The sequence below is a fragment of the Alosa sapidissima genome, chromosome 13, assembly GCF_018492685.1.
Source record: "Alosa sapidissima isolate fAloSap1 chromosome 13, fAloSap1.pri, whole genome shotgun sequence".
NCBI lineage: Eukaryota > Metazoa > Chordata > Actinopteri > Clupeiformes > Clupeidae > Alosa > Alosa sapidissima.
Window position 1 is genome coordinate 21014880 of NC_055969.1, and position 22332 is coordinate 21037211.

A 22332-nucleotide genomic window follows, 5' to 3' on the forward strand; every position below is an offset into this window, starting at 1 on the left:
TTTCAGTTGACAACGGATTTTATTTGAAAAGATTTCTTGCAATCACACATGTACATGAGGAGCAGGTAAGCTGCCTTTAAGTAGGCCAATCTCTGATTGGCATAACAGTCAGTCTCCTTTGGACTCTGGGCAGATGGTCTTGTGTGCCGTGACGTTTTCCTCCCCATAGCCGCATTTTATCAGTGTGTTATGTTGCTCTGTGTTCACCCATAACCACGGCCACATTCTCTGTCATGACTATGGGGCAGTTCCATTCATTTGAACCTGAAGGAATGTCAACAATATTAATTGTGGTTATTCAAAGTCAAAGGTTTATTTTTTCATAAGCAAATCTTTTTTTAACAACCAGATAACTTAATTACTCTGTCAGATAATCTAACTTTATCAGTCAATGAACATGATCAAAAAGTATTTTATACTTACTTTTGGTTGACCTTTCAGACTTGATGGCATTTTGAACTCTCCCTTGCGCACCTAAGGAGGAGAATAACTTGAAAATGGGGTGACATTAGCATATAAACAGTGATGATAAGGGTAGTTAGGAAACTATCCTATATAAATTTCAGTACTGAAACCCTCAATTTTCTGTAGTTCACGTCAAGTAGAAAATCAGTGAGAGGCCACACACCTCCCAAAAGTCATTTGGATGGGTACAGGATCTATAGCATAGTGTACAAGAAAAAAGATCCCCACACCAGGGAATTCTCATTTACAGGAGATGATCAGCACATCAAGGAATTCCCATTTACAGGAGATGATCAGCACACTAGGGAATTCCCATTTACGTTCTTTTGTTTATTTGCAGTGACGTTTTGAGCCCCACGTCTCCCGGTCTAGTGTGAAGGAAGAGCCATGGGGCTCGAAACCTCGCTGCAGATAAAAAAAAAACCCTCCCTGGTGTGTGGATCATCACTTATTTACTGTATAATTTTATCTCAAGTAGGCCTATAGCTGTCATTTTGACATTTTCAGGGATAAGACGACTGAATGAATTGGCTACATTTACACCAACAGGTTGAGGATAAATCACAAATTGTGTGTTTAAAAAAAAGGTGTCTTGACATGAAAGTGTGTTGCATGTTTCCATGGAAAATCCAGACGAATCTAAGTAGCCTATATTCAAGATTTTAGTGTTTCGTCGAGCATTCTGTTTCACTAGGTTAGCCTACACCTGTGCAAGTTTGCAGGTTAACATGGCAAAAAAACTGTTTGTTTTCAGTCATGCCATTGAAATGCTAACACCCATGCTGTGTTATTGGTTCTCAGTGTGCTGTCAACAGAGCGAGAACAGTAATCTGGAGGACTGGCTGAATCTTGTGGGTGTGGTGAAGGGACACATTATTTGAACATGTCCTATGAAACTGCCCACTCTCACCTTACCAAATGACATATTTTTTTATGGCTTTTATGCCTTTAATTGACAGGACAGTGGAGAATGACAGGAAGTGAGTGGGAGAGAAGAGTCGGTGTACGGTGTAGGTGCCCCAGCCAGTTGCGCCACGGCCGGGGCCTAACCAAATGACATTTGAGTGGCTGCTGGCTGTGTGGTGCCACAAACTTTTTTTTTCTACCAGACATACAGGAGAGATGTTAAATTCTCCTCCCACAGTGGGCCAATCAACAACTATGCCTATTTACCATCAAAAACAAAATCACCAACAAAGCAACCTTTGTGGGGAAAAAAACATCAACAGAATAGCCTTACGAGAGCCTTTCACTACTTCACCTTCACCTACTTTTATCGGTGTTTAATTACTATGAATGTATTGGGTCCAAATGTGTAGTGCACTGATATTCAGATTGACAGTGAAGTGGTTTCTTTGAAAGTGTGGCACTGAGGTGTGTGTGTACCCGGTCTGTGTTGTTGATCACCACGGCGTCTGGCTGCCCATATTCGGGGGGATTGGCGTTCGGGTCGTAGCCCAGTCTGCGCAGCATGGGTGCGATGTTCTTCATGTCAGACAGGACGTCCGGAGGAATGTGTCCGACCCAGCGCGTCAGAGCTTCCAGGTTAACCGGTTTGATCACCTGATCTGTGGAGCGCTCGATGCTTGAAACAGCAAGCAACACACGAAAGTAGAAAGTAGAGTTATACACCTTATCTATACACCTCATCTCAGTTAGACTTCCTGTCACAGCAGTATTGGGACCCGCACAGACACTATTTCAGCTGTATACGAGACAAAAATGAGCCCACAAAAGGGAAACCTCAGATACTTATAGTGCGGGTTTGTGGCCGGCTAACCTACTTTAAGCTTTTTCGCATCAAATTTTGGTTTTAAGCCACAAAGTCAAATGAAGTGGGCATGTAACTGAACAGCCTTATTGTTCCTCTGTTGTGTGACTACCAACTGTCAGCTAGACAGTGGAAATGTTTAACCGACTTCTTTCACATCTTTTTGCACACCTTGCCTTGTGAAATGACTGTGGTTATGTGTTGCATTGTTAAAGGTGAACTCTAGAATAACTCCTACGATGAAACACTGACTTTAATGAATGTGTGAACCTTCCATCAGCAAGACATTTAATATGTTGAGTGCAGTGTTGCCACTCTTGTCTGTATTCTTGCCCTGCAGTGCAGTGCCAGTGATTGATTTTTTTTCTTCAGTGTTACTTTTCTGAACTCCTGTTGTCATCATTGATTTACACCACTTTGCAGGTGAGCTGTTTGGGTTGGTTACACCACAGTAAGAAAAGGCTCCACATAACTAAATTACAAATGTAAAATAGACACATGGCACCCTGCCAATAACGAATATTTGTGTGAAACATCCTGATTTCACAATGTACTTCCTCTCTACTGCTTCTGCTGTTCTGCTTTCAAAGGCATTTAATCTATACATATTTTATTCTTTCTCTCACACACACACACAAATTTTGTAATCACAAATTTATTAAGAGGAAAACCCCTTGAGATGTAACATCTCGTTTTCGAGGGGACACAGACACACATACACACACACACACACACACACACACACACACACACACACACACACACACACATACAGTATATATATACACACAAAGTAAATCTATACACTTAAGTTTGAGTACTTTTGTTCTGTGTTCTGTATATTTTACCGTGACAGGGACACGCCGCCTGGCTTGCCTATGGCATCCTCGTGATGCAGGACGCCCTCATGCCAGTCCATCTCCAGGAAGCGGAGCACACGCTCCAGGCTGGCACGCGGATGGAGCACAAGGTCCTCGTAGTGCACCTCCAGGCACCGGTGGGTGCCCACCTGCTGGCACTGCCAGAACATGCCCTGTATGGCGCGGTTCCACTTGCTGAGGCAGTCGCGGTAGCTGGACAGGTTGAAGCCGGTGATGGAGACCCGCCGCGAGATCATGGAGTGCACGGACGCTCGGCCATCACGCAGCATCAGGATGAACTTGGAACTGGAGAGGAAGGGACACAGAGAGAGGGAGAGAGATAGAGAGAGGGAGGAAGAGAGCAGAAGGTCAGAGAGAAAGAGAGAGAGGAGAAACAACTCACTACTAGGCAGAAAATAAAAGGTGAGTTAGTGTTTATTCTTTCACCAGAGTAAGTGAGGGATAAAGAGAACAGTTGTTTATAGAAGTACGTTGTGTGTAAATATACAGCATTATAGTACACATATAGTTTATGTTATGGAACTACGCTGTATGGAAATATACTGTACACATGTATACATATAGATCTTATTTAGAGGTGAAAATCTCTGCCAATTGATATCACTGATCCATACAAAAAGTGATGAAATTGCTCTTTGAAAGTAATGGCATGAGAGAGGAAGTATGTATGTTACTGAGTGCTTTTTTGTTGTGTTCAGATTTACTTGGGGAAGAGTTGAGAAAGGTAGACGGCACTCTTGAGGGTGAAGGGGTCCTTGTTGCATAGCAACGGCGCCGGCTCTCCATGACGGACGATGACCTCCAGCAGGAAGGCCGTCACCGCGGCGTCCAGCATCTCCTGTGTGACCCCTGCCTCGCTCAGGCGCTCCCTCTCCGCCCTGTCCGTTGCCCAGCCCTGCCGCAGGGCCAGCAGCCGGGGAATGATCCGAGTCTCCTCGCCGCAGCGGATGTCCGGGTGTGCGTCCAGCATGGCACGCATAAGGGTGGTGCCAGAGCGCGGCACGCCGCCCACAAACACCAGCGGCGAGCTGCGGTTGTAGCCGTGCAGCTGGTTGTGGAGGTCCCTCACCAGCACGTAGGCACTGCTGCTCCGGTAAGGGTCATCCGGGCAGTCCTGTAGCCAATGCAGCGTCTTCACCAGGAGCGTCAGGAAGAGCAGCCAGAGCAGCGAGGAGGCTGCGCGCCGCAGGGACACACGCATCCTGCTAAAGAAACATGGCCGCCGGCCCGCCGGCAGCACCTCTCCACACCAACACCTGGCCGATCAGACCCAGCCAAAAGAACCAGCCACCAGGCCGGTCAAACCCAGCCAAAAGCACCAAACACCAGGCAGTTAAGACCCAGTTGAAGATGCCAGCCACCAGGCTGGTCAGACCCAGCCGAAAATTCCAGCCACCAGGCTGGTCAGACCTAGCCAAAGCATGCAGCCCAGGGGCCTACGGATCTTGAGACATGCTGAGGTGAAAGAGAGGAGAGGACACTGCAGTGAAACGGTCGGGGTCATAGGTTAGCACAGAATGAGGGCTACTCTAGGGACAAAAAAGAGGCCATGGAGAGTCTGAAACAAACAGTATCAGGCAGTATAGATTGTACAGAGCAATTGTTTAGGCAGCAAGATTGACATATCTAGCTATGCTCCAGGATATGGCCGTGGGTGTTGTGTTCAGAGACAGAAACAAAAGTACATGACAAGACCTGCTGCTATAAGTTCTACACAGGCAGAACGGAAAGTGTGAAAGCTGTTCAGTTGATCTAACAGGAACTACAACGTAACTATGAACGCAGTTAAAGTTGAAACTGCTTTCAGAGGCTCAGCATTCAAAGTCCAGATTCAAGCATATCTTATGTATGTGAAGCATTCAAGAGAAGAGTTCAAAGTTGACATGCAAATGTTTTTTGTCAAACAGGCACTGCCACTGCCAATATGAATTCCACTGTACTGAGAGTACTGTAGTAGTTGTTGCAGCTGCATAAGTAGTAGTGTTATTAGCAGAGAGTAAAACAGAGTAGTGAATGGACACAACCAGCACACAGTGAAAGCAAAGAAAGCATAGTTTTATGATACTATACCTTTGCAGCGCTTGGAGCCTCAAGCGGAAAAACTAAAAGCAGCCAGTGGTTTGTTCCTCTGGTGAGATTGCAGGAGGAGATTAGAAATGCAAGGAAGTAGTTAATTCAGTCGACACTCACGTGCAGTGCTCTACCACAATCCACTGAAATCGGCAAACAAACCCAGCTCTGTACGGGAACAGGTCGAAGAGGACAACAAAAAAAAAACTTGGCTCTCGCTCCGTGGATGCTTATCTGCACAGGTCAGTTAGCTGAACCCTCCGTTTGTCGACACCCACGATACTTCCTGTTCAGTCGTGAAGAAGCAGAGCAAAGAGGAACCCCTGGCCCAGCTTAAAAACCACACGGATTGCTTGAGAGCCTGCAACAACGATAAGGAATTACTCTTCAAAGAAAAGAAACTTTTATCTGGATAGGAAACAGTAAGGGGACACACCTAATATCTGGCACACAGTGCCAGGAAATATTACAGGAAATATTAACATCAGGATAAACCACAAGGAAATTAACCAGTTTTTCCAACATGTAATGAATTTTACAATTGTTGACAACTGTCTACTTTCCAAAACATTCAAACATATATTAATGTACACACACACACACACACATACATATATACAGTATATATATATACACACACACATATATATTTATATTTGTAGGAAACCTACAGTAAGTGCCATTTTGGCATTTTAATGTAAAATAGTTTGATGGCAGTCACATAGTTACTCTTCAAGATACTCATATAGTATCTCAGTATGAGGGAGAAATCTTCAGCACAGAGATGTGTTGGTGCATTGCTGTGCTTAAATCGCATACGTTCCTAAACACTCTGAGAAACAGGCTAAAGAGGGCGTTCCCATGGACGCACTCTGTGGCAGAATCGTCTGTGAGGAGTGTGTATGTGTGTGTGTCTGGCAGAATTGTCTTTGAGTTGTGTGTCTGGCAGAAAAGTGTCTTTTTTTTTGGAAAACAGAGCCCTCTAGTGAAGGGAACATGGGTGACATGTTCTACACAAAGATTGCAGTCAAGGGAGAGTATACTGACATGACAAAGGGTTGATAAATAAAATAGGGCTTGAAGGACTGATACATAAAATTAAATGTAAAAAATGTAGGTTTCTTGGCCAAGTATACTTTTCTTATACTTTACGTATACAAGGAATCTGGTCTCTGCATTATCCCATCCGTGAATTAGTGAACACACAGTGAGCTCTTTGTGTTCACGTAAATGGATAATACTTATAAAGGCTTGATAAATAAAAATGGATAAGACCTCTCTAAAGTGCCCCAACCTTTATTGGCCATCACTTTAGTCTGTTTAGGTTCATTTACATTACTGCCAGTTCTGCACGTTACTGTGTATAAAACCCATGAACGGTTTATTAATGGACCATACAATGATGACATGCTCTGTGTAACGTAACAGATCAGGCAATCAAGTGTCAATGAATAGGTAGAGAAGTAATAAATAACCTGGCAGTGATTTTGAGACAATCAATGTGTGTGAGAGCAAGGTTGCACAGTATTTGACTTAGTGAAGTTCTGCAGGCAGGAACCAATAGAGAGAAAATGTGATGTTATTTTGATCTTCCCCTTCCTTCCTGTCACTGGGATTATTAAAGTTTAATCCAACACACCACAAGGTCACAAGCGCCGCTTCCCAGCGAAACCGTGCACCCATAGATATTAGAAAGCTAGATACCGCATTGGGCTCCAGAACGTATGTAAATAGCCCCGCCATCTTGGTGGGGGTAACAGTAATTGCATGAAAAGCATGTGACTCTGACTGGAAATCAGACAGGTGTCTGATTGCCGGCAAGTGTTGCCCATAGACAGTAAAGGTGTTGCCCCCAGCAATATGGCGGCCACGTTTACGATGCCACCAAATAGAACACGATGGACAATGTAGTATCTAGCTTTCTAATATCTATGTGTGCACCGCTCTCCAATGCTTTACCAGTCCCTGGAGCCATCCTCCATGCTGCGACTTTATGATCTGAGGCTGGGAGGGCTCTGAAAAGAAAAATAAACTGTGTGTCTGCAGATTTGATTTGAATATCCTGAGGCTCAGCTAAGAGTATTCATTCTGTAGGTCCTTGTGGGTGATCAAGCATAGACAACTAACCACAAAGGCCCTCTTGTGTATAATTACTGTGCTACAAATTTGCGATAGAGGAACCATAACTGTGTGATAATTATGTATGAGACTGACTGTGCACTCTGATATCCAGTCACAAATGATACTAATTCAAGTTCAAGCTGGGTTCTGGAAACTTGCTTGAGACATGTTCAGATGTTACGGCACTATATAAATAAACCTGAAGTAGCAGCTGCCTACATGTATCAGAGATGATGATGATGATTCAGAAGGGACCCACACAGGAAGTATCATGACACAGTCCATCTCATCCTTCAACACGGTGGAAAAAAATAAAGACACTTCTTGTTTTTTGTAAGAAATAATCTATTGTTGTGTTTATTTTACTATTTATTTAGGGAAATCAGTTTCATGTACCTTTTTATTATTTTCAAAACCAAAATGTACATTGATCAGCAGAAAACATCACATTTACATCAAAATAAATACTTTTTTCCCTGTGGATCTGTTTTTTTGTTATGTTACTTGCATGAGGTCTGACTACCAAAACCTGTTCTAAAAACTGTTTGAAGTACAAAGCCGTAGAAATGACCGCAGGCGGGAAGGGGTGTAGAAGACTGATACGTTGAACTTTGTCCTATAGATCTGCCCCAGACATAGGTCCCCATTTATGCATTTTTGACTTGTCGAGGACTCTACAGAAGAACCTATAGGCCTATCAGCTTGTGTCTCATTTCATTTGACCTCTGTCTTTTTCTCTCTCTATTTCTTTCAGTCTCATTTTCTCTCTCTCTGAAATGATTAAATGAGACATGGATGCCTTCCTATATCAAGTACATATGTATTTTTTAATCACTACTTCAGAATCATAGTCACTGTTATGCTTCAAGTAAGCAATCCTTATGTTTTACAAACACTGCAAAGGCTTTAACTGATCGCATCACCGAGCTATTTCCTCCTTTTCTGTCTTTCCATCAAGTTCTCTCACACAAACACATGCTCTCCCTTTGTCTCTCTCTCTTTCACTCTCTCACACAGAGAAAAAGATACATCTCACTCTCTCTCTCTCTCTCTCTTTTTCTCTCACACAAACACATGCTCTCCCTTTGTCTCTCTCTCTCACACACACACACACACAAAAACACACACACAGAGTATATATCTCTCTGTCTCTCTCTCACACTCATACACACAGTATCTCTCTCTCTCTTTCTCTCTCTCTCTTTATGCATGTCACATGTTTTTTCCACATATTATCTAGTTCCTCTCTCTTCATGAGGCCCCACTACTCTAGTGCTTTTCCGGTTTTCTGTCATTGCATCTCTCTCAGGTTGTGTTTGTCTGCCCCCTAGTGGCAGCTGTGCATACTGCAGACATGTTTTATGAGGCTGAGGACAGGGAAAGGGCAGGGCTATTTACACATGATCTGATGGGGTGATCGGGGGCAGTCTGCTGGACCGCTCATCATATTGACACCTCGTACTCTCTTGTGTCCTGGAAGAGACAAACACAGACCAAAACCTTCACAGAATGCCACTCAGCACAACATGGCGCACTCTCACTATCACGTACAGACTTTATTTCAGTGAAATTAGAGAAACAGAGGAATGTTTCTCACCCCTCCTGTTTCATAGAGTGGGTTGTCAAACTCTGTCTCCACGGTAATCTGACTGTACGGGTGTGGGTACATCAAAGGCAGACGCAGGTTTGAGTGATAGCGACACCTGCAGGATAGAGACAGAACAGCATGAGAACTTGTAGGGGATGAATGGATAGATAGATAGATAGATAGATAGATAGATAAATAGATAGATAGATAGAGTAGGCTGACAAACACAAGCAGGAAGATGTGATGTTCAGTGAAGTTATACTTTTATCTGTAATTGTTTTAGGCTAGCTCATTTTCAGCAAAGGTAAAGTGCACTCTCTCACTCTCTCTCCCTCTTTTCTCTCTCTCTCTCTCACACACACACAGACAGACACACGCACGCATGCACGCACGCACACACACGCACGCACGCAAGCACACACACGTTCCCAGCGTTCAGGAGGGCGGCTGACCTCGTCACATACACATAAAGGCCCCCCAGCAGCACTGAGAGCAGAAGCACCAGGATGAAGATGGCCAGCGCCATGTTGCCCCCGTCCAGAGAGGAGCCGGCCGCCGCCTCCGCCACTGACCAATGTCGCCGCGGAGACGCGCGCAAGCAGGCCGCAGAGGCAGGAGAGGGGAAGAGGAAAGCAGAGGACAGAGAGACAGACGCAGGACATCATCAAGGATGTGAACAGGAGGAGGTGAAGTTAGATATCGGCGCGGAATCAGAAGAGCAGGTGGTGTTATTGAGCTGGACAGACTTACCCTCCAGAGCGTGGTTACCGAAGCAGTCTGGTCTGGCTGGAAGGGACACACATTCACAAAAAGTCACAAAATGTTTCTTTTTCTTCTCAGCCCAAAATTTTAAAGTGAACAACTTAACAAGATACAACAGACTAACAAGATACAACAGACTAACGATACATGAATACATTACACTACAAGCATGTAGTCTAGTCACAGAGAAAGGATTTTTCAAATTTCCTAACAGGTACATCTGGGTTCACCCAGGCTAGTATTTTTTGGCAGGATGCAAATCTGTGCCAGAATCGTTTCAGATCGGAAGCAGAGTCTCTTACACTAACGCTTTTCCTTTTAATTCTTACCTCGACAGAGAGGAAGTGGGCCACTCCAAAACGAGGGGTTTCCCAGAATGCACTTGATGGCGAACTCTCCTTCCAGTTCGTAGCCCTGGTAGCACATGAAGGTGAGGGACTCGCCCGGTAGGTAGAGCCGCTTGGACAGGATCTGGTAGCCGTTCTCTGGTAGCCCTGGGTTCTCACACGACACTGAGTCCTCCGCTTAGCATCGAGGAGAAGAGAAAAACATCAATATTCCAACACTTACTGTATAAAACCATCAACTCAGTAAAACATAAACATTTAGATGATTAATCATGACATGATTTAGATAAGCGAGACAAATTAAAGAAAAAAACAACATTACATATCTAGATCTAAATGTGGATGTCGTCTTTGTGACTGAAGCTCCTGCATACCAATGAGTAACTAGAGCACTGAGAATAGTATTGTGCTGAAACGTCTGCTCTTCTTACTGCAGTCTTTGGTTTTGATAACTTTGTCTATACTAAGTCTTTATGTTTATTCAAAGTATAAACCTACATAATATTATCTCCATGCTTCTACTGGTGCCGCCAACAAACCTAAGCAGATGTGATCTCGTCTGAGCACGGCAAAAAGCCTTGTTTCTGTACTAAAGCATAGAAACACTGTGGTGATGAGATTTCATCTGAGCACAACAAAAACCCTTGTCTTTTTCCTAGAGCATAGCAGTACTGTCATGTAATATTTATTCATACCTGCACTTTATACATAAATAATACTATATCTTTCCACTCCTGCTAAGCTGCATTGCATTGACTGTCTAACTCTCTGCACAATACCAGCATTAAAGTCAACTGTACATCAAACTGTACACCAGTAAAGTTGACTCTAATCTAACATGATGATCTATGGCGGAAAAAGCCTGAAAATGCTCTAGTACCAGTGTTAGAGTGAACGGAGGCCATGGACTGCAAAAACGTAGAATTCCCCACTGCCCAAAAAGATCTATAATAACTACTGCAATGGCTCAATCCAGCTGGATCTATAATAACTACTGCAATGGCTCAATCCAGCTGGATCTCGCTGGCCAATCTGTCCATTTTGGATGTGCTCACATCAAATTGGCTTGTTGCCCAGAGAGTGTGAGTGCTCTTCTACTTTCCAGGTCAGAAGTCCAGCTTGATGTGTGTGTGTGTGTGTGGGGGGTAATAGTAAGAAATAATGTGCTTACTATTATGCCGAATGACTGCTTGAGAGATCATGCAATTGTTATGTGATATGAACTGTAACAGACACGGATCATGTTGTTCGGTCACAAATCTTGCATGTGTTATTGACAGAAAAACTTGAGTTTACTATACTATACTAATACTACTGGCACCTGCCTGCACAAATGCCTCAAACCCCAGCAGATGTGAAATATCATGCAGGGAGGGGTTAACAAAAGTGGCAAACACCACAAGAGAATTCTAGCACACAATCACGTCCCTTCACAAGCACACAGCGTTTTTGTCTGTTTGATTCCCTGTCCCAGTTGGCCCAATCCCTGATAAACACATTTTCCGCTCCTCGCCAGGAGTCGTTCGATTTTGATAATTAAGCTAGTGTTCCATCTGACTGGACGGTGTCCATGGAGACGGGGCCCTTGTTGTGTTTCCATGGTGCGTCTGAAAGCACGTCTGTGGTGTGCTGGCTCTGCCGTCGCCTCCGCTCCTCTCCTCTCTACTCCTCTCCTCTCCTCTCTGCTTCTCTCCCCTCCTCCCCTCTCCTCTCTACTCCTCTTCACTCTGCTCCGCTCCTCTCCTCTCTACTCCTCTCTGCTCTGCTCCTCTCTACTCCTCTCTACTCCTCTCCTCTCTGTTCCTCTCCTCCCCTCTCCGCTCCTCTCCTCTCTGCTTCTCTCCCCTCCTCCCCTCTCCTCTCTACTCCTCTTCTCTCTGCTCCGCTCCTCTCCTCTCTACTCCCCTCCTCCCCTCTCCTCTCTGTTCCTCCCCTCTCCGCTCCTCCCCTCTCCTCTCTACTCCTCTCCTCTCTGCTCCGCTCCTCTCCTCTCTACTTCTCTCCTCTCTACTCCTCTCCTCTCTGCTCCTCTCATCTCCTCTCCTCCCTTCTCTCCTCTTCTCTGCTCTCCTCTCCTCCCCTCTCTGCTACTCTCCTCTGCTCCGCTCCTCTCTGCTCCTCTGCTCAGCTCCTCTCCCCCCCTCTCCTCCCCTCCGCTCCTCTCTACTCCTCTCCTATCCTCTCCTCTCCTCTCTCTACTCCTCTCCGCTCCTATCCATTCCTCTCCTCCCCTCTGCTCCTCTCCACTCTGCTCCTCTCCTCTCCTCTCCTCTCCTCTCTCTACTCCTCTCCGCTCCTATCCATTCCTCTCCTCCCCTCTGCTCCTCTCCTCTCCTCTCCTCTCCTCTCTCTACTCCTCTCCGCTCCTATCCATTCCTCTCCTCCCCTCTGCTCCTCTCCACTCTGCTCCTCTCCTCTCCTCTCCTCTCCTCTCCTCTCTCTACTCCTCTCCGCTCCTATCCATTCCTCTCCTCCCCTCTGCTCCTCTCCTCTCCTCTCTCTACTCCTCTCCGCTCCTATCCATTCCTCTCCTCCCCTCTGCTCCTCTCCTCTCCTCTCCTCTCCTCTCCTCTCTCTACTCCTCTCCGCTCCTATCCATTCCTCTCCTCCACTCCTCTCCTCTCCTCTCCTCTCCTCTCCTCTCTCTACTCCTCTCCGCTCCTATCCATTCCTCTCCTCCCCTCTGCTCCTCTCCTCTCCACTCCTCTCCTCTCCTCTCCTCTCTCTACTCCTCTCTGCTCCTATCCATTCCTCTCCTCCCCTCTGCTCCTCTCCTCTGTGCTCCACTCCGCTCAGCGTGTGGGATGCTGCAGTAGCAGAGTGCCAAACAGACGGGAAGTGTTGGAGGCCTGTGCACAGCACGCAGCCCACAGCGCACAGCAGGGGGCTCTGCCACTAATGATCCCGCTTCCCAGCCAGTGGAGGGATGTTTCAATCAAATGAACGGAGCCACAAACGATGAAGTTAATGGTGCAAACACTCCCTTCGGAAGCTACACACACACTTACCAATAACCCACTGGGGTAAATATGTGGAGATTTTAGAAATGAAGTTTGCATGGTTATCTGCACAGTGTTTTTTGGTTGTTTGTGTGTATGTGTTTATGTGTGTGTGTGTTTGTAAACAATGCAGTCCTTTGTCATTGTGGCAAGCAGTGACACACACTAATAGATGCTATGGTCATTCAGTGGGCACGTGAATGTGTATGTGTGTGTGAGAGAGAGAGAGTGTGAGTGTGTTTGTGTGTGTGTGTGTGTGTGTGTGTTTATCCTATCCCATGTTTGAGAGACTTACAGACACAGTGAGGCAGTCGGGATGTCCAGACAGGGGTCCCTGGCTCCCGTCCGTAGCAGGTGAGAGTAGCGCCGCCCTGCAGGACAAAGCCAGGATTGCAGGTGTACTGGATGGCGGTGCCCACCAGGAGCTTGGGGTCAGACAGAGTCCGAGTGGAGTGCTCCACATGGCCTGGGTCTGAGCAATACATGACTGAGAGAGAGGGATAGAGAGAGAGAGGGACAGAGAGATGGAGAGAAAGAAGGTCAGAGGGGGGCAAAAAATAAAAATGAACAAGAGCAGTCAGGTGACTGCAGGTGACAGTCAGTCAATCACACAATATTACTGCAACTAAAGTAAAACCAAATTGCCAAAATGTTGCATTTGCATTCTGAGTTGGATCTGGATGATTGATCATGTAAGAGGATTGAGTTACAGTGACCTTGTGCCTTATATAAAACTCTGAAGCACGTTGGACCTCTTCTGAATCTGAGTGATGTGAGCAAATACACAGACAAACAAACCCTATTATAAGACCTTCTTCTACAAGGTGAGGGTAGTAAGAAGCACTGAACATTTGGGCTAGTGCTGTTATACTTGATACTCTCAGATAAGCACACACACACAACACACACACACACACACACACACACACACACACACTCACTCTTTTCACAGAAGGGGGGCTGTGTGCTCCAGGTGAGGTCCAGCAGACAGGTGAGGGTCTCCCTGCCAACCAGGTCGTATCCTGGGTCACACTGGTAGGTGATGCGTGCCCCGCGCACTAGCGCCGTGTGAGACGTTGTCTTCCAGCCATTTTGGATCTCGGGCAAGTCTGGGCACGAGTCGTTCCGAGACACCTCTGTTCCGCCACAAAACACATGAAACACACGAGACACAACACTGTTAGATTTATCCATTATAGGTACATGAATAGAATAGAATAATATAATCAGGGATGGATTACTGCACGGGCCTACCGGGCCCAGGCCTAGGGGCCCAAGGGGTCAGGGGGCCCTGAAGCCCAAGCCTTTGCATGGAATCAATATCAACAAATCAGGATGTAGGCTATGAATCTGACTGAATTTAGTATTGGCCATCCCCAATGGTTAGCACTCTTGACTTGTAACCGCAGGGTTGCCGGTTCGAGCCCCGACCAGTGGGCCGCGGCTGAAGTGCCCTTGAGCAAGGCACCTAACCCCTCACTGCTCCCCGAGCGCCGCCGTTGTAGCAGGCAGCTCACTGCGCCGGGATTAGTGTGTGCTTCACCTCACTGTGTGTTCACTGTGTGCTGTTTGTGTTTCACTAATTCACCGATTCGGTTAAATGCAGAGACCAAATTTCCCTCACGGGATCAAAAAAGTATATATACATACATATACAAAATGCACCAGAATACAGGAAATCACATCAAACAAATTAAAAATGTTTTGGGGGAGGACCCACAAACTCCCCCTACCACATATGTGACAATTAGTGGGGGGTCCTTAATACATCTGGGCCCAGGGGCGCTATACATGAAATGAGTGGTTATGGAATGGGTTGACATGGCCCCTTGAGATCAACATACAAAAAAAAAATGGTCCTCCTAAACCTTACGGTTCTCGAGATATTCACAGAAAACTGTGTCTGCCCTACCCTCCTTTCGGGGGGTCCAGTCAAGCGGGGGGGTTACAGATCAAAACGAAAAACGATGGTTCCATGCTATCCATGTGGGGTTACATGCCCACCAAGTTTCGTGTACCCCGGTCTTTCAGTGTCCTGGGACTCATTGACGGAAATTTGGGCATGCGAAAAAGAAAAAAAAGAAAAAAAAATCTGACTAAACCTATATGACCGCCGCTTCGCTGTGCGGCGGTCATAATAATATAATCTGGGTTAGTATAAAAACTACTGGGTCAAAATTTTGTTATTATAAGTATAACAAGTATACTGAGACATGGCACAACACAATGTTATTAACTTGAAATTGAATTATTAAATATAACACAGGCAAGGCCTATTTCATAAAGAGACACTTTCACCCAAGTACACTGAGACAGTTATCAGCCTAACGATAAGAGGAAAAGGGTCTACACACAAAACCCATTCAGATGAAGTAGAAAGCAATAACAAATTCCCAAATTCCTGGGGGTGCACATCAGTGAAGACCTCTCCTGGACCACCAACACTGCATCACTGGCGAAGAGAGCTCAGCGCCGCCTGTACTTCCTGCGGAAACTCAGGCGAGCAAGTGCTCCACCAGCCATCATGACCACATTCTACCGAGGCACCATTGAGAGCATCCTCTCCAGCTGTATCGCTGTGTGGGGCGGAAGCTGCACTGAATACAACAGGAAAGCCCTGCAGCGCATAGTGAACGCAGCTGGAAGGATTATTGGTGCTTCACTCCCCTCCCTGAAGGACATTTACACCACCCACCTCACCCGAGGCGACCAAAATTGTGAGTGATGCAAGTCACCCCGCTCACAATCTGTTTGATCTACTGCCCTCTGGGAAGAGGTACAGAAGCCTGCGCTCCCGCACTACCAGACTCACCAACAGCTTCATACACCAAGCTGTAAGGATGCTGAACTCTCTCCCTCCTCTCCCCCCTCCACCCTCAGCTACATAACATCCTGGACATTGGACCCAAAATGGCCGCCTGCACTACTCCACTTGCACACTTGCACACTTGTACACTTTACAACTTGGTGTTGTTGTCCTGAAAACACAACACTTCTGCTGCTCTTACATAACTTGCACCACTATGCCACTTTCTTTCTTACTTAGGTCAAACAGAACTACCCAAGCCTTTTATTGGCCTGACTTTGCACTAGTATTTTATTGACTGTCTATGCACAATTTCAACCAAATTTTGCTGCTCTTATTTTTTTCATTATTATATGTGCCCTCTTATTTACTTATTTACTTACTTTTTTGTTTACTTGAATGTTATGTTTGTCTGTGGATTTAAATTGGTAAAATATGTCTTGTCTTCACCGTGGGATAGTGAGAAACGTAATTTCGATCTCTTTGTATGTCTGGAACATGTGAAGAAATTGACAATAAAGCTGACTTTGACTTTGACTTTGATAATGCATACACACACAGCATGTGTAATATAATTTCTCATTCTTTTGCTATATACCAAATTGTATTAGAAAGCCCTGGTGTGCATGTACTTATTATTTCATGCTAAATGCATCTGGGAGACGGGATGAGATTTTGATAATGCTAATTAGTGGGTAGCCCTTACCTCTGACACACATCTATCACCAGAATGATAAGATTACAATACAATACAGCGCTATCAGACACACACACACACACACACACACACACACACACACACACACACACACACACACACACACACACACACACACACACACACACACACACACACACACACACATTCTCCTCATGTGGCTGAAATGGTATGAAGCAATTACTCGACTATACATTAAACATATGCAGTAATTTCATGCTAATGTTCTAAGCGATAGTGATCCCAGCAGGCTTGGTGGAAGGGATCAATAATTCATAGGCCGCTCACAATGTTTTCATTGGGCGTCACTCCGCCGAACGCTCTCGTAATGCAATTTGCCAGGCAATCCACAAGCATTAAAATCTTTTCTATCTGCAGAGAGTGCCTTCATGAGAGGCGCGAGCCCTCGATCAGGGTGGGGGGGTGATCTCCCCGTTTGAGAGGGCATGTTTATGCATACAGAACGAGTGTGAGTGAGTGTGCTAGTGTGTGTGTGCGCTAGTGTGTTTGTGTGTGTGTGTGTGTGTGTGTGTGTGTGTGTGTGTGTGTGTGTGTGTCTCTCTGTGTGTGTGTGTGTCTATGTGTGTGTGTGTGTGTGTGTGTGTGTGTCTATGTGTGTCTATGTGTGTGTGTGTCTATGTGTGTGTGTGTATGTGTGTGTGTGTAGGTGCAGGCACATGTGTGTGACTGTAAGCTGTGTGTGTGTGTGTGTGTGTGTGTGTGTGTGTGTGTGTGTGTGTGTGTGTGTGTGTGTGTGTGTGTGTGTGAGGATGTGTGTGCAGGTGCAGGCACATGTGTGTGACTGTAAGCTGTGTGTGTGTGTGTGTGTGTGTGTGAGGATGTGTGTGCAGGTGCAGGTACATGTGTGTGACTGTAAGCTGTGTGTGTGTGTGTGTGTGTGTGTGTGAGGATGTGTGGATGAACAGGTTAAGAGTTGATTGGATGTGTGTGTGTTCTTTTCATATGCTCAGTGGAAACAGTTGGTACAGAAAAAAACAAAATGTGTTTGCTTGCCGTACAAATGTGTGTATTGGGAAACGGACACAGAGAAAGAGAAAGAGACTAAAAAGTGTGTGTGTGTGTGTGTGTGTGTGTGTGAGAGAGAGATAGACTAAAAGAGTGTGTGTGTGAGTGTGACAAAGATAAAGAAACTAAAAGTGTGTGTGTGTGTGTGAGAGAGAGAGAGATAGAGATGGAGAAAGAGAGAGAGAAAGAGAGAGACAGAGAGGTTGAGAGCAAGAGAGGGTGTGGGAGGGTAAGGCTAAAAACACGCGTTCAGGAGACAGAGACAGAGAGAGAGGGAGAGAGAGAGAGAGAGAGAGAGAGAGAGAGAGAGAGAGAGGGAGAAAGAGAGATGGAGAGAGAGTGAGAGAGAGAGAAAAGCGGCAACTCTCAGGGGAGAGTGAGATGGATGGGAAGTGAAAGAATAAGGACAGAACGAATCTGATGAAAGACGAGGAGAACGCAAAAACACAGAGCAGAGAAATCAACTAAACACACACTAGAACAAATCATTTGTCTTGAGAAAGGCATCCTTTTTTCCTCAGTGCATTTCTAAAGGACACAAACACTATTCGTCCATGTGACAGATTCTCCTATTTCAGTGTGATTTTCAAAGAGTCTAGACAACAATAGTCTGTTGTGGCATTGACAACAGCCAGTGACAAAAACCACCCCTCAAAGTCCAAAGGTTGCTCATCTAAGTTGTGGATGGGTTGAAAAAAGGCGAAACCTTAAGGGATTTCTTTTGCTATTTACACACAATATTTTCTCAACAGCTCATGGTATCTCTAGTTTTATTTATTTATTTTTAGCATATTTCACACCTTCTGTAACATGTGGCTGCTTAGTCTAGCCTACTCCACATTCTTTGACTTACTTTGCTGGTTTGTCCTACATCGTGGTGCATGTTTTGCATATTTGATTTATGTAGTCACGATTTGCAGTTCAGTTTTGTATAGTCTGTGGTTAAGACTACGGTACTCTCTATTCTGTATTGTGTATCAGAACAATAGCACTACAGTCAAAGCATTAGTCCTAGTTCAGATTTCTCTGTGTATGTCAAGATATTGATTGATATAAGTGAAATGCATTATTTTGACATTTCCTATCAGTGTGTCCTTTCCAGCCACCATACCCGCTGATCATCCATTAGTCTCTGATGATGATGAAGCTCTCAACCCTCGCCCAAAGCAAAGCCCTCAGGTTTGAAAGATTATGGTAAGATATAACTTCTGACAAAAATAAATAAGTATGCACTACATACTGTATATGATAAAAAATAAATATGTATATATAATTCTAAATATACAGTATAATAAACAATAAATAGGTATGTACTATAAATGTCCTTCAGGTCAATCCTCCAAACTGCCTTCTGGCGTCTGACTGAATTAAATGTGCTCTCATCTCAGGACCGTACTGGGACAAAACAATCGGCCCTGGCATATTTGGCTCAAATGGTCTTCCAATTGGTCAGGCACACCCACTAATACACAATCCTGGCAGTACCCTTAAATATGCATATCTTTTAAACTCACTGGTGATCAGAGGTGGCCAGGGAGCAAACAATTACTGTCTGTGTAAAGAGCTAAATTGTGCTAGGCCTAACAGTTACCACTATACATAGGACAACTTAAACATAACACAAAATATATATAGGGAAACTTTGTTGCCTGTTACTGTAAATACAGGGTTCCCACTCAAAGTCAAATGTAAAATAAAATTCTATGACTTTTGCCCGACTTTCCCTGACAAAAAAACCAAACTGAATTTCCATGACCCACTGTATAATAATGGTGCCACCCCCTCTTACAAGGAGACTTTGTGCACATCCCAGTTTCTGAACAAAAAAGTTTTTTATGAAAAAAGTTTGCACACTCCTTGGTACTCTTTTTTGAGTTTATTTTCTCATGATTTGGCAGATAACGTTTCGACCTTGCGGTCTTCCTCAGATTCACTTGATTCAGATTCACCGCCTCTTACCCATGTAGTTAATGATGAAGCCCTCTCCCTTTCCGAAGACGAGGCCGGCGGGGTCGGAGTGGAAGGTGACGGTCAGGTCGGGCGTGGTGGACGACAGCTTGAATGGGCTGGTGCCCCCCACATACTGGCCCAGGATACGCGTGGTCACTTCATCACCGTCCAGGATGGTAACCATGTCACTGTCACTCAGATTCAGCCTAGCCAGGGGGGGGGGGGGGGGGGGGGAGTCAGAGAAAGAGAGAGGGGAAGAGAGAGACAGAGAGAGAGAGGGGGGGAAGCAGAGAGACAGAGAGAGAGAGAGGGGAAGAGAGAGACCGAGAGAGAGAGGGGGGGAAGCAGAGAGACAGAGAGAGAGAGAGGGGAAGAGAGAGACAGAGAGAGAGAGAGGGGGAAGAGAGAGACAGAGAAAGAGAGAGGGGAAGCAGAGAGACAGAGAGAGAGAGGGGGGGAAGCAGAGAGACCGAGAGAGAGGGGGTGGGGGGGGGCAGATAGAGTGGCAGGGAGGCAAGAAGAGATAAGAAGAAAGAGTAAGGGGAGAAACAGAGAGAGGAAGACAGGGGGGACAGAGAGAAGGACAGAGGGATGGAAAGAGGAAGAAGAAGATATATAGAGAAGCACAGGAGTGGAGGATGAGGTGGAGGGAGAGAAAAAAGGAAAAGATAGGAGATGGAGGTGAGAAAGAGAGATGGAGTACCGATGGAGACAGATAAGAGCAGGAGAAAAGAAGGAGGAAGACAGATGGAGAGAGAGAGAGAGAGAGAGAACAATGCTAAAGATGACAGCAGAAAAGGTCAGTAACCCATCAGTGTGGGCCAATGTTCCTCCAAACACAACGAGACAGGAAGTCCTACTGTCTGGACATCCACACACACTCACACACACACACACACAGACACACACACACACACACACGCATGCACACACATGCACACACACACACACACACACACACACACACACACACACACACACACACACACACACACACACACACACAGCAGAGAGCGGAGGGGAGCAGAAGGAAACTGTGGTCAGGTGTCCTCAGCTGTGTACTCATGAGTCATGACTCTTTTTAACATGACTCTTTTTAATCTGTGTATTTATGACTTGATACTAGTTGTTTATCTGTGTATGTATGAATTGATACTAGTTGTTTATCTGTGTATTTATGACTTGATACTAGTTGTTTATCTGTGTATTCATGACTAGTTGGTCAAAGGAAGTTATCAGGAAATATAACATAGGTCTCCTACATGTACCAGATCCATATCTGATGGGTGTTTCCTCCACATGGATTCAACAACAAGCTCAAATCTAAAACAGTAATATCACTAATGTGCTCGTAACTGAATAACTTGATTTATTTTGATCTATTTTGGGGGAAAATATGGCGTGTGTCCGGGAGTGATCAGAATCCATGTAGGCCTCTCCACCAATCAACAGCCTGTACAAAGAAGACCAACCAACACAGGGAGGTTGCATGGAATACTCATTCAGACAGGGATGTGACAGTAACCACTACAAAGGCTCTACTCAATAAACAGCATACTGACAGCAACTACTGGAGGCCTACTAAATAAACAGGGATCAGCCAGTAACTAGTGGAGAGATTCACGTCCATAATGACTCACAGCTGCACGTCCAGCAGGATGCGCTTGTCTTCGTCCACGTGGATCCTCCAGCTGCAGTCCTCGCCCTCCCCATACGAGTCTGGCCAGTTTGGGGACAGGATCACCCCGCTGGGCCCGGCCAGGTCACCGCCACACAGAGCTGGGACACACAGGGAACGGACAGCAGGCACTGACTTTGACTTTGGGGAGACTGCAGGGTTCATCACCATAAGAATCACCATCATCATCATCATCATCATCATCATCATCATCATCAACAACAACAACACAATCATCACCATAAGAATCACCATCATCATCATCATCATCATCAACAACAACAACAACACAATCATCACCAAGGGAGACTGCAGGGTTCATCACCATAAGAATCATCAACAACAACAACAACAACAACACAATCATCACCATAAGAATCACCATCAGCATCATCATCAACATCAACACAATCATCACCATAAGAAGCATCATCATCATCATCATCATCATCATCATCATCATCAACATCAACACAATCATCACCATAAGAAGCATCATCATCATCATCACCATCTACTACAACAACACAATTATCACCAAGGGAGACTGCAGGGTTGTTCATTTTGATTGCCAGCACCTGAAGTGTGTGTGGGCTATATAGTTCTGAAGATCAGACTCACTTCAAACACTCTCAGACTCTCACTCTCTGAAATTCACACACATCCAGACACTCTCTGCCTAACATCCACTCACACACTCATTTGCACACACACACTCTGACTGCAGCCACCCTGGGTCGTTCCATGAGACACAGGAGATGTTTATGGTGTTTATGTTTCAATAGTAATAAAATGAGTTACTAGGAACCCTTCATAAAGTTTGAAGAAAGACCTTTGAGGTGTTTTCAGTGGGGACAGACTCAATCAACCAATCAATCAATCAATCAAGGGACATTCTAAAACGCTTAACGTGAAAAAGATTAACGTGGCTTAAGGTCGGAAAACAACGATCAATGATTACCAAATTTCTCATGGCCATTTCTTGTCATGAACACTTAGGCCTGTCAAAAAAAAAAAATATCAATCTATCAATCAATCTATCAATCAATCAATCAATCAATCAATTAATTTGTTTAGAGTGTAAAAATCACCATCCAGCATGGCCTCAAATAACCCAATAATAAAAACCAACTCTCTAATTGGCTAAATA

The 22332-nt window shown here is 45.1% G+C and overlaps 2 protein-coding genes across 6 annotated transcripts in view; both read right to left on the reverse strand.

The window, feature by feature from the left end:
* tpst2 (tyrosylprotein sulfotransferase 2) lies at window positions 1–5636 on the reverse strand. 2 transcript variants are annotated; one of them, XM_042058599.1, is made up of 6 exons: window positions 5308–5636; window positions 3822–4572; window positions 3085–3402; window positions 1852–2050; window positions 424–474; window positions 1–264 (listed from the first exon to the last, which is right to left on the reverse strand). In XM_042058599.1, exons 2-6 carry the CDS (start codon window positions 4316–4318, stop codon window positions 238–240), a joined length of 1092 nt encoding a protein of 363 aa, XP_041914533.1. In that variant the 5' UTR covers window positions 4319–4572; window positions 5308–5636; the 3' UTR covers window positions 1–237. The 2 variants fall into 2 exon arrangements, with proteins under 2 accessions (XP_041914533.1, XP_041914532.1); XM_042058598.1 differs by having other exon boundaries at window positions 5188–5636.
* A 2839-nt stretch (window positions 5637–8475) lies between these two features.
* LOC121679687 (seizure 6-like protein) overlaps window positions 8476–22332 on the reverse strand; it is a 65099-nt gene continuing 51242 nt past the window's right edge. For 2 of the 4 annotated variants that reach the window (XM_042058593.1, XM_042058592.1), the window contains exons 9-17: window positions 21145–21283; window positions 19514–19710; window positions 13946–14140; window positions 13300–13491; window positions 9988–10182; window positions 9647–9682; window positions 9349–9463; window positions 8906–9011; window positions 8476–8781 (exon numbers count right to left, since the gene is read on the reverse strand). In XM_042058593.1, the coding sequence (XP_041914527.1) occupies window positions 8752–8781; window positions 8906–9011; window positions 9349–9463; window positions 9647–9682; window positions 9988–10182; window positions 13300–13491; window positions 13946–14140; window positions 19514–19710; window positions 21145–21283 (1205 nt within the window). In that variant the 3' untranslated portion in view covers window positions 8476–8751. The remainder of the gene's footprint in view (window positions 8782–8905; window positions 9012–9348; window positions 9464–9646; window positions 9683–9987; window positions 10183–13299; window positions 13492–13945; window positions 14141–19513; window positions 19711–21144; window positions 21284–22332) is intronic. The other 2 variants (XM_042058594.1, XR_006021389.1) reach the window with 2 other exon arrangements.

Coding starts and splice junctions, on each gene's coding strand:
- tpst2 (XM_042058599.1), bottom strand. CDS start 4,318: ATGCGTGTGTCCCTGCGGCGCGCAGCCTCCTCGCTGCTCTGGCTGCTC. Junction 3,403..3,821: donor CTTTCTCAACTCTTCCCCAA/GTAAATCTGAAC, acceptor CTTCCTCTCCAG/TTCCAAGTTCATCCTGATGC. Junction 265..423: donor GTCTGAAAGGTCAACCAAAA/GTAAGTATAAAA, acceptor ACATTCCTTCAG/GTTCAAATGAATGGAACTGC.